Source organism: Brienomyrus brachyistius, chromosome 14 (assembly GCF_023856365.1).
Source record: "Brienomyrus brachyistius isolate T26 chromosome 14, BBRACH_0.4, whole genome shotgun sequence".
NCBI lineage: Eukaryota > Metazoa > Chordata > Actinopteri > Osteoglossiformes > Mormyridae > Brienomyrus > Brienomyrus brachyistius.
The window spans coordinates 866609-881917 of record NC_064546.1 but is presented as its reverse complement, the minus strand read 5'-3'; the positions used below and the strand labels follow the sequence as shown (position 1 = coordinate 881917).

At 41.9% G+C, this 15309-nt stretch overlaps 1 protein-coding gene across 2 annotated transcripts; it reads left to right on the top strand.

Annotated features, from left to right (window-relative positions):
• The first annotated feature begins 4429 nt into the window (after positions 1 to 4429).
• On the top strand, positions 4430 to 14675 carry LOC125707466 (glutathione-specific gamma-glutamylcyclotransferase 1-like). Of its 2 annotated transcripts, none has more exons than XM_048974623.1 (3): positions 4430 to 5069; positions 5262 to 5297; positions 14198 to 14675. In XM_048974623.1, exons 1-3 carry the CDS (start codon positions 4899 to 4901, stop codon positions 14588 to 14590), a joined length of 600 nt encoding a protein of 199 aa, XP_048830580.1. In that variant the 5' UTR covers positions 4430 to 4898; the 3' UTR covers positions 14591 to 14675. The 2 variants fall into 2 exon arrangements, with proteins under 2 accessions (XP_048830580.1, XP_048830579.1); XM_048974622.1 differs by lacking the exon at positions 14198 to 14675 and adding an exon at positions 5580 to 6691 and having other exon boundaries at positions 4594 to 5069.
• Positions 14676 to 15309: the final 634 nt, after the last annotated feature.

Sequence of the window (15309 nt, the reverse complement as noted above, 5' to 3'; positions counted from 1 at the left end):
GACATATGTCATATTTTCAGATAGCCTGCAAGTGTACAGGTCAAAACAAATTATCAAAAAGAAAAGAAAACTGCGGGCGGGGGGGGGGGGTATTTTCCGTAGACATATAGGCTTTAAACCCCATTCCCCAGAGAATAAAAATTAAACACAATCTTCTGACACATCATATTTCCACTTCAAACAATTCAACGAGGGGATGCAGTTCATTCATTAGGTTTGTGTTTTGAAATATTTATCCTGAAGAATCCGAGAGAACGTAATGATGGTTTAAATACTTGTATACAGCATAAATACAAGTACAAGAGCAAAATATTTTTAATCTCTATCCAAACTGCTTCCTTATTCGTAAGTAATTCAATTAATTAACACTAGGGGGCAGTAGGTATTGTATTTATAGAAATGCATGGGTCCCAACTAAGTAATTTTACTTGACTTGTTTATAAAACAATCAAAATTAAAATGAGGTCCATGTTTAGCAGTGAACATGACCAATTATCTGATTCCAGTCTGGAATGTCCGGTTTCACTCTGGTTTGCCTTTTTTTTGGTTCATGGCAGGAAATGTAATTTAACTTCGTGTATTCAGCCATCAGCTGTCCCAGCAGGTGCACCAAACACAAAATTAACTTTTTGATATTTACATTGTAATAATGAAATGCAGTTAAACTCTAACAACATGCCAAAGTTTCATAAAACTGAAAAATCAGTAAGTTGCTTCTTTCAGTAAACGAAAAGTAAGATATGTGATAGGATCATTTCCCAACTTTTGCAGACATATTCATCTATATTTGGTAAACGTGTTTCAGAACATACAGTCCCCTGTACTGGGAAGTGAGCCTGCATCTGGGTCAGATGTCAAAGACGCAAATAGCTACCCAAGTAGTGAAATATGAATATGGAGACCTTCTTACACAGCTAGACGTGATTTCAGAAATGCATGTGGCAAACTTGCTAAGACAAGCTACTCGGATGCAAAAAACAGCCCTGAAGATAGATAGAAAATTCCAAAAATCCACCAAATGCCGATACTTCAGCTTACTGTCAAGGAAGTTCTTCACCACCCCCACCGACCCCCACCCCCCCCCCCCCCCCCCCCCCCCCCACCTTGCCTTAACTGTTCTCGCTAGTCTCTGATTTTTGCCTCCAGATATGAAGTACGTCTGCAAATGTGTTCCCAGTGATTCCCAGAGCCCATAGTTGGTACAAAGAGATCGAAGAGCTTTACAAAGAGGTGCCACCATAATCGTGGCCCTGATGTGACACTGCTGACCACAATGAGTGGATGTAGGTGAGCCCTGGTCAGACGAAGATCCGGTGTGATATCAGTGGCACAAGCCCGCTTATGAAAAATCGACCGGTGCGTCAACGTCGCATGTCCAAAGTCTCCAAGTGCGTGACTACCCTGCTACCACACCCAGTCTCGGGACACTTCAGTCCACAGGTTGTTTCTCTGTCAGTAGGCATGACACAAGCTTAGCGGGACACCATTGACGAAATACCAGGTGGTTTACAGACGTCTAAAGCTCTTACGAGCGTGCAGAGCTCATGATTCTGCCTAATGCCTCTATTTATAGCTAATCATGTATTAGCCATGGCAGAATTGTATCTAAAACTCAAAGAAAATACCGCATGTGTGGGCCAATATCAAGTGACTCTTAAAATAACTGATTTTGTCATTCTTCACACAAAAAGCTTATTTTTTTAAATCCTTTATTTACCATTTGCATAAGCACAGATACATCGGAATGCTTCTCCTCATGTACCCCATCTTGGTCCATAGATTGGGGGATAGAAAATGTCAAATTTCGTTTGGGTCACAGCACCCCCTGAAGTCAGTACCATTTGGGCAATAGCAGGAGGTCTCACACATATGGTTGCACCTCTTCCCCCTTTCCCGCTGCGGTCCGAAAGCAGGCCTGCCACAGGGACCGCAGCGTACTGCTCCTCCTCAGACAAGACGCCCCGCAGACCTACGCTTTCCCGAACATGACGGCACATGATGTGCTGGTATCTCCAAGGAGCACATGCAGAAATCAGACAAAAGGCTACACTATACATAACATACTCTTCGCCAAACACATGTAGTTATCTAGATTGTGTATGTTTTTGGAAGTGTTACAGTACATTGTGACTCACCCCAGGGATAAGATTAGATTCTGGAATTTGGCTGTTCTCTGTGATGAGTCAAGACTTGTTGCACTGCATGGTATTCATTTTCCATGATATTTATGTTGCGCTGTGCTGTACTGTATAATTTATTGTGATGCACAAGACCACCCCCCAAAAGTCATGTACAGTAGTATTTAATCAAATAAGCAAATATAATTTTAATTATTATATGCGGAAAATTATATTACATACATGTGCATCAGACTTAATGGTAGCGATTTTAATGGTCTTCAATACTTTTTTTTCCATTATAGACATTTATTAATTTGAAAGTTCCAATATCTGAACATAATTTTCTTTTGCTATTCATTGTCTATTTGTTTGTCTCTTCCCATATTTACCGTGATAATAACAGAATGTGGAGTTGCCCTTAAAATTGTGTGTATGCACAATTTCCAACTTGTAGTGAAATTTCTAAAATAGAAAATGATACATAAATCATTTAACTATATTATTTGTTTCACATGATTCTTGGAAGCACCGCTTTTCACTGCAATAAATTGAAATTATTTGGAAAATATAACTTTAAATATTAATTCCTAGAAGAAATCTTTCTCTCCAGAAGCTATTGATTGTGACCAGTAGACAATCGACTACTGATTTAAAGAGTAGTAAATTAATAAGCAGCTCACTTAGAGCTGTTACTTGATATCAGTGTCTGTGGGCTACAGCATTATCATCCAGATTACACATTGATAAAGCCTGACAGACCTTAGCACTGCCACCGAACAGCACAATGGCACGGAGCATAATGATCTTGATTTCTGAACACAGAGTGAGTATGAACAAGAAATATCAGTAAGTCCATAGAACATGTCTTTTTCAAGGAAGACCTTCAAATTATAAAAAAAGAGACCTTTTTGCGATCAGTTTCACCTTTTACTCTTTATTAATGTACAGTATAGTCTTGTCTTCTGCTACCAGTTCTATAGTTTTGTATCTACAGACCAAGACATGAAATGTAGTAAGTGCAGATAGTCTGAGGGAATTTACATCTAAGGTGCTGTGAAGGGGAATGATGCAGAGAGCAAGCAGGTGATGAGGGATATTGGGTACATAAAGGGAGAGAATGAACACTGCAGACAGGTATGGCCCGAAACATGAAGACCGAGGTAGGAGCGACAACGGTGAACTAGGGATTCTGGGTCTGCTAGCAAAATATTACCTTGGTCCTCCACTTAGATTGGTACTTTCAAGTAGCAATATGAATATGTAGATTGAGTATTGTTGAAATAGGACAACTGGCAAAATGAGACAAACTTTGCGGCTAATGTATGTGTTCAGCAATAGTTTATTTTCTCTTTTATAGTGTTAAACAGGCATGAATGTATTTAGAACGGCATCAAGTTGAGATTCAAGACATTGAGATGATTCTGATGATTTTAACGATAATCCCCCCACAGGTCCCATGGTAGATACAATTTGCCAACCAGAAGGGGGGAGGTGGAGGAGAGGGTGGCTGGGGTGTAAGGAAAAGGAGTGAGGATGGCCCAGTGTTCTTGTTTGATCATTTGAATATAAACGGTCTCAGAAAATTACAATCGTGGGGGGTCCAGTCGGCACCACTAGGGTGATAAGAAAGTAACTGAATTAGCAGTGGTCAGACAGTTTCCATCCTGTCCTGCCCAGTCCCTGCCTCAGGCTCTTCACACTGCAGGTCACCCTCCATACAAAAATTCACTCACAGTATCTTTACACAGTACTTTGCTGGGGAGGGTTTTATGGGCAACGGTATATTACTGGGTTTTAAACTGCAGAGTAAAAAAATGGATTCATTTTGGGGATTCTCCTCAATAATGAAAATCCACTTTGGGTTGTGAAAACGTCCCTTTTGACACTATTTTTGGTTCATTCTGAGTTTTAAAAGAGCTGCTGGTTTTTAAAGATAATACGACTTGAATCGCATATAGTAGTTGTTTTGTAGATGCTTACTGTCCAGACCAGTTACGCTTTTAATGTGCGACTTCCTACCAAGAGGAAGAATTTCAGTAAGATTTACAGCGTATTAATACAAAGCGTCAATTACTCCGAAGCGGAAAATACTTTCCAGACGCATTCCGATAAACGATTTGTGACGACTTCCTCTGAACGTCAGCCGCTTTCGCATAGAAACCTATGACGCAGATCTAAATGGAGCTGGGGACTCCATCCATGTGTATCCAAAAACGAAGAAATAAAAATCGTGACAGTGACCAAAACGGAAGAAGACCCTTTACTCTTAGGTTTTTCTTTTTAGACTTAATAAAGCTTAGGGCGTATTTAGTTTCTTGTTTATGACCAACAGGCGCGTCTCGCTGAGTTTCTGTAGACCGCGTGGGACACATCCCTGAGATTGGTAAGTGACGTTCAGGCCCACGATAATCTGTACTCTGATTGGTCCAGCTGTTGCTCAACTGACTGGCTCGGCGCCACAAACACACGTGTGCCCGGCACTTGCAGTATAAAAGCTTAGTACCGCTGCAGGACGGCGGTAGATTTTCCCTTATACTTAGTTAATTGAACCGGATCTGTCATTTTACACATTTTTATTGGACTTTTGCTTAATGATAAAGGGATTGGCTATTTACAGTGGATTTTAAAACCTCAAGATAGAAGATGCTGCAGTATTAAAACCATGGGGAGCAGAAACATAAGGCAATCAAATTGCAGACCAAGTTAAAGACTGTCAGGCGTCTGTTAACTTGTACAACTAGAGGCTATCTGAAGTGAAATTGCTGAAATACGTGAGGAATGAAACATCAGGACATGATCAATGAACAAAGGAGTCTCTGGGTTTTTGGCTACGGTTCTCTCGTCTGGAGACCGGACTTCAAGTTCAAACGGAGCAAAGTCGGCTACATACAGGGCTATAAGAGACGCTTCTGGCACGGCGATACTTTTCACAGAGGGGACATTGATATGGTAAGTCTTCTTCCTGTATAGTATTGTCAGTACTATAAAATATTTATGTGAACTCTTAAGTGATGCTTAAGATACAGGGTCACCTTTGTTGTTTACGATTGTCTATAACGTATGTTCATTCGGCAGCTGTCACTCAATAAATAGGTCAGTTTTGTATTTAAACCTGTTCCTCTTTTTTGCTTTTTCGTGTAGCCCGGAAGAGTTGTGACTCTTGTGGAAGATGATGACGTAAGTGTCTTATTTCCGAAATACATCGCGGGTAGTGATGGGAACTCTCCTTAACGCTGGTTTTGCTTGTTCCTTTTTTAGTTTAAACTCTTCATGTGGATGCATGTCTGTTTGAGGTCGGGGGCATTAAAGAAACATATTGCCATAGACTAACAGTATTCAGTTAATAGATGATGATATTTTTTTCATTTAACACTGGATGGTGAAATTTGAAAGTGGCAAATTGGGGGATCGAAAAGTATCTATGTGAGAACTTACCTCTTGCTTTCATATGTTTATCAGGCATGCACTTGGGGTGTGGCTTACGAGGTGACAGGCTCCCAGATCGAAGACTCCCTCAAATACCTGAATGTGAGGGAGTCCGAATGTGGCGGCTACATCACCAAGTGGGTGGAGTTCATCTCGCGTGAGGACAGCCACACACCTACCCTCGCCCTGACCTACATTGCCACAGCCAGCAACCCCATATACCAAGGACCTGCCAGTCCAGAAGAGATTGCCGCCCAGATTGCTGTCTGCAAGGGCAAGACGGGCCACAACATTGAGTACTTGCTCCGCCTGGCCCAGTTCATGAGGCGGTACTGCCCAGAGGTAGAGGATGACCACCTGTTCTCCATCGAGGCTGCTACCCTGGCCCTAGAGCCCTACCTGTTGGTGTCCAAGCAGATGATGTAACCCTCGTGTCTGCCTTGTTCAAGTTGGGGGCCAATCCAAAACACTATGGTCCAGCAATGGCAGTTTTTACTGCCACCATGTAGTAGCACTGCACTTTGAACACTTTTGTGTTGACATTATTTTCAGACTTTATATAATAGATAAATGACACTTTTTAAAAGAGCTGCTTATTTATATCGATGATTTTTTTTTCTAGTTTTAGTGGAGATATTCAGACTGCAGGTACTACAGGCAGAACTTGCCTGTTCCTCCTAATACTGGAAGTATCAGCCTTCAGATTATAAAGAACTTGTTCTCATCCATCGCAATGCTGTTTACTATGATGTTGGGTTTCGTGCAATATTTCTGTGTTTTTCTTGTTTTCCCACTGATGGGTTTTAATGAGTAATTATGGTATTATGTTATTTGGTGCTGCCAATTTCAAAGTGCAATATTGTCCTAAAGGACACAATTATTTCAATTGTTTTTATGTTGTGAATTACAATGTCTGTTGTTTCTATTGTTGGTTGATGCAAGCAAACAGCACAAACATTTTGCACTTATAACCTTATACATAAATGTTTGGATAATTGTTTTATTGTATTAATATTATACTATTATTTATTATTTCCTCCTTTTCTTACTATGGTCATGTAGCCAACAGCTGTTCTTCTGTCTCACTACCTTTGTTGTAAAAGGAAAAAAAAACATTTATTCAGACAGTAAAGTTATTAATTTCATCGCTGGATTTTCTAGTTTCTTTTTTAACCCCAATATTTAAAAGCAGCAGATGTGAATGATGTCTGACAGCCAATTCATCTTCATACTGCATAAGCCATTTTACTTCAATAGTTATGTCCATCCATCCATTTTCCAAACCGCTTATCCTACTGGGTCGCGGGGGGTCCGGAGCCTATCCCAAAAGCAATGGGCACGAGTAAGGGAACAACCCAGGATGGGGGGCCAGCCCATCGCAGGGCACACTCACACACCATTCACTCACACATGCACACCTATGGGCAATTTAGTAACTCCAATTAGCCTCAGCATGTCTTTGGACTGTGGGGGGAAACCGGAGTACCTGGAGGAAACCCCACGACGACATGGGGAGAACATGCAAACTCCACACACATGTGACCCAGGCGGAGACTCGAACCCCGGGTCCCAAAGGTGAGAGGGAACAGTGCTAACCACTGCACCCTTTACGAGTAATACGTTTATAGTAAAAACCAATTCAAGCATGGATTACATATTAAGTTCAATTAAAATTTATTTGTATGCCGCATTTTCACTGTCATGACCTGCGCGCCCAGCCCTCATGTGTGCCACGCCCCCTGATCGGCCACGTGTGCTTCCCCGATTGTGCCCAGCTGTTTTCCATCAGTCTGATGTCATGTCCTGTATTTAGCCCGCGTTAAAATCTGTTTCCCCCTTTCTGTCATTGATGTTACTTCGTCGCCGTCTGCCCTGTCTTCCCCAATAACACCCCGTATTCTGCATCCTCGTCTGCCAGCCTCATCCTTCCCTGCTTCCTACCTGTTCGCCGACCGGCGATCATTGCATTCACAACATTACATCGTCTCAAAGCGCTCTACATTATCCCCACCTCAAGCCCCCAGTAAGCAAGCCAAAGGCGACAGTGGTAAGGAAATACTACCCAGAAAGAAGAAACCTTGGTTGGAACCCGTCCTCCAGGGGCCGGCAGAGGAAGTCCAAGGAGCAAGATGTCAAAGTTCTGATTCACACTGTCTCAATTTATCATTTAAATCTCCATGCAGGGGCTGGCAGGTGAAGGCAGACAGTTGATGGTGCTGCTTCAGATGGCAGGATGAACAGTGGTACTGCATCACAGGCAGAAGGGCGAGCAGGTCCGGAAGACACCACAGATAGTGGAGGCGTCGCAAGCAGCAGGGTTGGCAGGATATCTTGATAATTTGGGGTCTCCAGGCAGCACTGCGCAGGAGAGGTAGAGGAAATAAAATGTGCAATTAGCCAAAGTACGGGAGACTAGCGGCAGTGCAAACGGTTAGGTTAGTGCAATATGTAAGCTCCAACTGATAATGCTATGGCAGCATAAGTAGGAGGGAGAGGCAAGTTGGAATGCATGCCTGGGGAGTCCCTGAAACGTCAGCACTCTAATTCCACAAGGGGGTGTGAAGCTAGAGTGACAGCACTGACAGTCCAGTTTATCCAAAGCCAATGGCACCGATCCCCACCCAGCTCTACACCTCACACTACAGGTCTGACTGGGAGTGAGGAGTTAGCTTGAGCTAGAACTAGAGTCCCTATAGGCTAGACTAAGCAAGTCTGTTTTTAGTCTAGACTTGAACATTGAGAGTGAACCTGAATCCCGCACATCCGGTGGAAGACTGTTCCACAGCTGAGGAGCTCTATAGGAGAATGCTCTGCAGCCTGCCATAGATCTTTCTACCCTAGGTAGTAATAGACATTCTGTTCCTTGAGATCAAAGCAAATGAGGAGGGTTGTAAGAGGCCAGTAGGTCTCTATGGTATCCTGGTGCAATATCATTCAGTGCTTCATAAATTAATATTAGTATTTTGTAATCAATCTGAGACTTAACTGGAAGCCACTGATGGGAGCATAGAACAGGGCTAATATGATCAAATTGAACCAGAACACCAAGGTCTCTGACCACTGTGTTAGGTTGGGTAGGAAGACCACAGAGGCTGAGGTTGTCAAACTTATTTCAAGCGGTTTTGGGACCAACTGTCATGCCCAGCTGGTGCGGGTCCTCCTGTGTGCCACGCCCCCCTCGCCCGTGTTACCAGCTGTTTCCAGTCTTGTTAGTTGCTGTTGTGTATTTAGTCCACGTTAGAGTATGTTTCCCCAGCCCGGTCATTGCCGTCAGTCCTGTGTGTTGCTTCGTGTTTCTGGGTTTATCCTCCCCAAATAAATCCTATGTTTCCCCGACTCCCTGGACTCCTGCTCCTCTTCCTCTTTTCCCGCACCAACTAACCGTGCTTCTGTTTTTGCTGCGTTTAAGAAGTTTTTTTTGCCGTCCAGCAGCAATATCCAGGGGTGTACTTCTGGACCCTCTAACAAAATATCACCTTAGGCCCCCTCACCCAATAGTATGTATGATAAACATTGTTAAGTGCTGGCCCCCCCGATTCAGCCAGTATACCCAGGTGAATCTGTTTGTATCAATCAAAGTACCAATCAAAGTAATCAAGAACTGAGTAGCACCAAAACTGCGACATTCGAGCAGCACGAGTATGTAAATTCCCTGATTGTTAGAACTAATCTTAGAAACATTTGTGTCGTTTTGTAATTTGAGGTGTCTCCTGTCTTGTGGGAAAACACACATGCCCAACGATGGAAAAACACCTGTATGACACCTACGAACTCTCCAGTACAGCCTGTTCTATTTTTTGTGGATATTCTGTGTTTGGCATACCTTAGGTGGGTGTTAATCCATGCCTTATTTGACAGTGACTGAGAAATGGCACAACATACCATAGTCTTTATCCTGCCCTGCCCTATGCGTAACAACTTCATTGGGCAGTCCCCAGCAAAGTGCAAAGTAAACAAGCCTATATTTAACCACTGCTGAATCGTACACAAACATATTTCTCTTCATGCGAATGTGTGTCTGCATCAGAACAGAATGTAATAACCATTCAGTGTTGCGTCAACACAGCAACTATGTTTTGAACATCGGTGGTTTCATGGTTTGGCTCATTGGCGATCTCTTATTTCACAATTTTGTTAAGTTTGCAGTTTTATAAGAATATGACTTAGGGGCGGATTAACACCTAATTTCACGCCACTTGCGAAAGTGGCAGTCCTCTCGTTATTATTGGGTAATATATTATGATTAGTAATTATAGTAATTCTCAGTTATATGGAAGTAGATGCTGAGGGGCTGGGTTCTTTATCATGCGGGCGGCACTGTACCGCAAACCTTTACTGAAGCCTTCTCATTGTAACGTTGTAAACCCAACATCAGAGATCCAATATATTTATTTTGGTTAAATAAGTTCAGCGTGCACCCCTTTACCTTGTGGGGGAATGTTTAGAGCGGCCAAATGTGACTTGCCAAGCTCAGCAAACCTTGTATTTCTGAGAATCGCCTGCTAACTGGGTGAGAGGTTACAATGGTGTAGGCTCATGTAGGGACCTGCAGGCTATTTATGAAACCGAGTGAGTTCACCTATTTGAAGGGCTACAGCCTTTTCCAAGGGAGATAAACAGCTGCTGTATATGAAATGTATAACTCTGTTAATCTGTAATTGATTGTCATTGGTTAAAGGGATGGTTTTTATATGGTCCCATGGAACAACATAGCAACTGTCAAGAACACGCCTCTATATGATAAAGTAGTTCTGTGTTAAATAATAATGATGATGACGATAATAATAATAATAATAATAATAATAATAATATCTTAAAATTTTAACTATTTCAACCAACATTGATATATTTCTGTTATGTTATAAACATCATGGTACATGCAAGACCTTCCAAAACAACGTTTCAAAACACTGTTTCTGACAATTCAACATTTGACATTTTTATTAAGGAATTTACATAAGAAAATTACAGTATGATGTTACATGTGGATTTTACAGAGATGAAACAATGTGACATTTCCCACCATGCACTGCTGAAACCATCCATCCATCCATCCATCCTCCATACCCACTTGTCCTCTGCAGGGTCACAGAGGTCCAGAGCCTATCCCAGGAGCAATGAGCATGATGCAGGAATCACCCAGGATGGGGCGCCAACCCATCACAGTGCACACGCACCATTTACACACATTCACACCTGCAGACAGTTTGGCAACCTGCTGAAACCATTTAGGCGACAAAAGACGTGTCATCTTTCATGCTTTATCTCAGTAACCCAGGTAATCTGACCAGGAAACAACAATGACAATATATCCTGCTTAGTCCACTATAAATACTGCGCTTCTCAGCACACACAGATGAAACAGCCAGCAGTGTCTATTTTGAGTAAAAACCTTAAGCTTTTGTGTCATTTTTGTGTCATTTATTCCACCAGAGGCACAAATGGTGATGATCTCTGTTTTCTTGTGAGCTTCACTTCCTTCCTATTTCCCCACATGTTTTCACACGCCTCTCACCAGGCCACCATTGTCACTGTTGCATGCTGAGTGTTGTGTCTTGTTTCCCCGGTTTGTGACTGTTTTTTCTTCTTATGCAACAGGCAGAAATTGCAGGAGCCCATCTGATTCAGTTTCCGGTGATTAATTATAGATATCGTGCCTGTCCGCACGTTTGAGACAAGAAAATGTGACATCGTTATGTTTACTAGACACATTTAACTTACAGTTACTATTTCCATGAGGAGTCATTTAGTATTTTATGTCATTAAATAGCCGTACAAATATTTTATTTCCTTATTAGTAGTATTATTAGTATTATATAATTAGCATCCAGTACGTAGAACAGGAAAAAATTTACAATTTAAATTAAAATTCTTTAAAAACTCCCCTGAGATGAGAGTTTCTTTAGAGTCTCCTGGGCTACTTCAGGGTCAGGCCCATTGCTCCGCATTGGCTGCACCGTGGGAGAAAAGGTCACGGAAGGATTTAGCCGACGAGTGAGATGTATGCTTTGTTCTAGGTTTAAATGGAGGGCTATTGTGTGACATCGCAGGAAACAAATGCTACAAGGGGGTCGACCTTGAAATGCCCCAGAAGTAGTAGCACACATGAGGAGAGGAACATGTGTGTGTGTGTGTGTGTGTGCAAATTACATATATATTACATATAATATAATAAATATTATATTATATGTGATAAAAATCTGTTATTTTCACATAAATATCTGTGAATGCATTCAAAAAACTAAAAATGCCAAAGGTTTCTTATTTCATTTGGTTACTTATGGTTAAGGTTAGGGCTGGGTAGGGGTTAAGGTCATCATGTTGGGATTAGAGTTTTCCCCCTAGAAATTAATGGAAAGTCCCCTCTAATATATAATTATAAACCTCTGTGTGTGTGTGTGTGTGTGTGTGTGTGTGCGTGTGTGTGTGTGTGTGTGTGTGTGTGATTATTATATTGCGGAGAACACATTTCCTCACAATTTGATGAAATCCTTTTACTCTGACTTCGTTGGGACATTTTTACAACCCTATAAAGATAACTTCAAAAAGTCTTTTATTTTATTTGGTTACTTATGGCTAAGGTCAGCCCTAAGGTTGCCATAGTTGGGATTAGGGTTAAGGGAAAAAAATACGTTAACGGTTAAAAAGTATGTCGGTGAGGGTGTCTGGTGCTGGGCTTTCTGTGGGACAGGACATATTAAACGATTTGTACCATAACAATGAAACTCCACCACGTCAAGGTAGCAACAATGCATTCCTACTGTTGAGAGGAAAGTCACTCCCTTGGAGAAAAAAGGAGAGAAAATATAACTCAGCGTGAAACTTAAAGAATTAGTGGACTTTACAATGCATGAGCGACTTACAGGTATTCATTAAGCAAAATCAGTGTGAGAGCAATACATGTTAAGTGCACTGTATGCTAACTGTACTGGCTTGGCTGCCACGCTGTTGGAGACATGGGTGGCAGTGAGCGAACGCAGAAGTTTCTACACATCAGTGTTCTTGCTCCCCATTATGAAAGGGTTGGTGGAGTGGAATGTATGACACAGTCATGCGTATTGACTTCTATAGTAACCAGACAGGACAACCTATGATCCATAGCAATTGTCATTCTCTAAGTGACAAACAATTACTGTTGGGCCTTTTACTCTACCCACTTGTCCTGTTTAAAGATTAAATATCATTACTGTAGCTAAATGTAGCTAATAGTTTTGGAAGCAGTATGAATACAATTCATTTAATTGCAATTAATTAAACTAATTAACTATCCCCTCAGGATGGCATTCTCTGTGATGAGTCAAAAAAATTACTGTTTGCTATTTATTTCCCCATTAAAATAACATTAAAATAACATTCTGGGGGCGGCATGGTGGTGCAGTGGTTAGCACTGTTGCCTCACACCTCTGGGACCTGGGTTCGAGTCTCCGCCTGGGTTACATGTGTGTGGAGTTTGCATGTTCTCCCCATGTCGTCGTGGGGTTTCCTCCGGGTACTCCGGTTTCCCCCCACAGTCCAAAAACATGCTGAGGCTAATTGAAGTTGCTAAATTGCCCGTAGGAGTGCATGTCTGTGTGAATGATGTGTGAGTGTGCCTTGCGATGGGCTGACCCCCCATCCTGAGTTGTTCCCTGTCTCGTGCCCATTGCTTCCGGGATAGGCTCCGGACCCCCCACGACCCAGTAGGGTAAGCGGTTTGGAAAATGGATGGATGGATAACGTTCTATTGGACTGACGAATTAGTGATGACCATCCATCAAATATCATGTACAATAGTGTTTCTGCAAATATTCAAAAGTTATTTTAATCAATATATGCTAAATTATATTGTAATTTTATTGTAATTATATTACATACACATATGCATCAATACTTTCATTCTTTTTCCATTATGGACATGTATTACATTAAAAGATCAAAAGAACAAAATGTTCTTCTTGCTATTCAATTTCTTTGTCATCCCGTATTTACTGTGATTATGGCAGAATATGTGGAGTTACCCATAAAATTATATGTACAATTTCCAACTGGTAACAAAATTATATTAAAAATTACATCATAAAGATAAAAGAGGGTATATAAATCAAATAATTTGCTGCAAATATTTGCTGCTGAAATAATTTGTAATATATGACTTAAAATACTGATTCCTAGAAGACAGAGAAGCATGAACTGTATTGGGTTGGCACTTTCAACTTGCAATCTAAAGATATACAGATCCAACTCTGGACACAATTTGTCAACTAGAAGGTGGGGATGGTAGGGGCAGTGGGAGGGGTGGGGGGGGGGGGGTCCAGGGTAGGTTTTGAGGCTTCTATACAGTGCTAGAACCCCTGAATTAGCTAGGGTATCCTGGCCCTTCAATAGTCCTGTGCAACGGCGTAGAACTGGGTTTAAATCATTTCTGTATATTCCTCAGTAATGAAAATCTACTTTAGGTTGTGAAAGCTTCCCCTACATCACCAAGTGGGTGGATGTCTGTTTGAGGTCGGGGGCATTAAAGAAACATATTGCCATAGACTAACAGTATTCAGTTAATAGATGATGATATTTTTTTTCATTTAACACTGGATGGTGAAATTTGAAAGTGGCAAATTGGGGGGTCGAAAAGTATCTATGTGAGAACTTACCTCTTGCTTTCATATGTTTATCAGGCATGCACTTGGGGTGTGGCTTACGAGGTGACAGGCTCCCAGATCGAAGACTCCCTCAAATACCTGAATGTGAGGGAGTCCGAATGTGGCGGCTACATCACCAAGTGGGTGGAGTTCATCTCGCGTGAGGACAGCCACACACCTACCCTCGCCCTGACCTACATTGCCACAGCCAGCAACCCCATATACCAAGGACCTGCCAGTCCAGAAGAGATTGCCGCCCAGATTGCTGTCTGCAAGGGCAAGACGGGCCACAACATTGAGTACTTGCTCCGCCTGGCCCAGTTCATGAGACGGTACTGCCCAGAGGTAGAGGATGACCACCTGTTCTCCATCGAGGCTGCTACCCTGGCCCTAGAGCCCTACCTGTTGGTGTCCAAGCAGATGATGTAACCCTCGTGTCTGCCTTGGTCAAATTTGGGGCCAATCCAAAACATTATGGTCCAGCAATGGCAGTTTTTACTGCCACCATTTAGCATTGCACATAACATAACATTCACAGCTTAAAGCATCTCGGCATATCTTAGTTTTTACCCATGGATTTCAGCACGTATACTGCATATACACATGATTTACAGCAATCATTATGTAGCTCCGCCTACTGAACCAATGAGCTCATCCATTGGGTTTTTGCTGAACGGCAACTATTTCCAGCTAACTACCTTGTTAAGTGGGGACTATCAATTATCCTCTTTGACCGTCCCAAATTCAAGTTTATCTGGTTTGTGTTTGGTTAGCACCTTGTGACTGTCAGGAATTACACTACAACATGTTTGAGCATGTTTGCGTAAGTTGTTTGGGTAGTTTAAGCATTGAATTTCGGGAGGGTCCGATCACTTGTGCTATTTTCAAACAGGGGATGCAGGCTGAGAGGTAATGGAAAGTATTTGACATTTTGGTCATATTTTATTTAAATTGGTTTTGGAAGCAATATTTATATATTTAGTTTAACTGTAATAGTAACACAATTGATGACTCCTGTGCCTGTCATGCTGATCAACAGAAGACACCTACAGGGACTATTTCAAAGCAGAGCTCACAGGGGTTTCAAGAAAGAAGTCTGAAAAGTGCCCCCCCCCAACCCCCCACCAATCCATCAGTCACAAAGTGTA

What these genes read in the sequence shown, in the direction of transcription:
- LOC125707466 (XM_048974623.1), top strand. Translation starts at nt 4,899, where the DNA reads ATGAAACATCAGGACATGATCAATGAACAAAGGAGTCTCTGGGTTTTT. An exon ending in ACAGAGGGGACATTGATATG is followed by an intron (nt 5,070 to 5,261) that starts GTAAGTCTTCTT and finishes TTTTTCGTGTAG; the next exon opens with CCCGGAAGAGTTGTGACTCT. An exon ending in CTCTTGTGGAAGATGATGAC is followed by an intron (nt 5,298 to 14,197) that starts GTAAGTGTCTTA and finishes TATGTTTATCAG; the next exon opens with GCATGCACTTGGGGTGTGGC.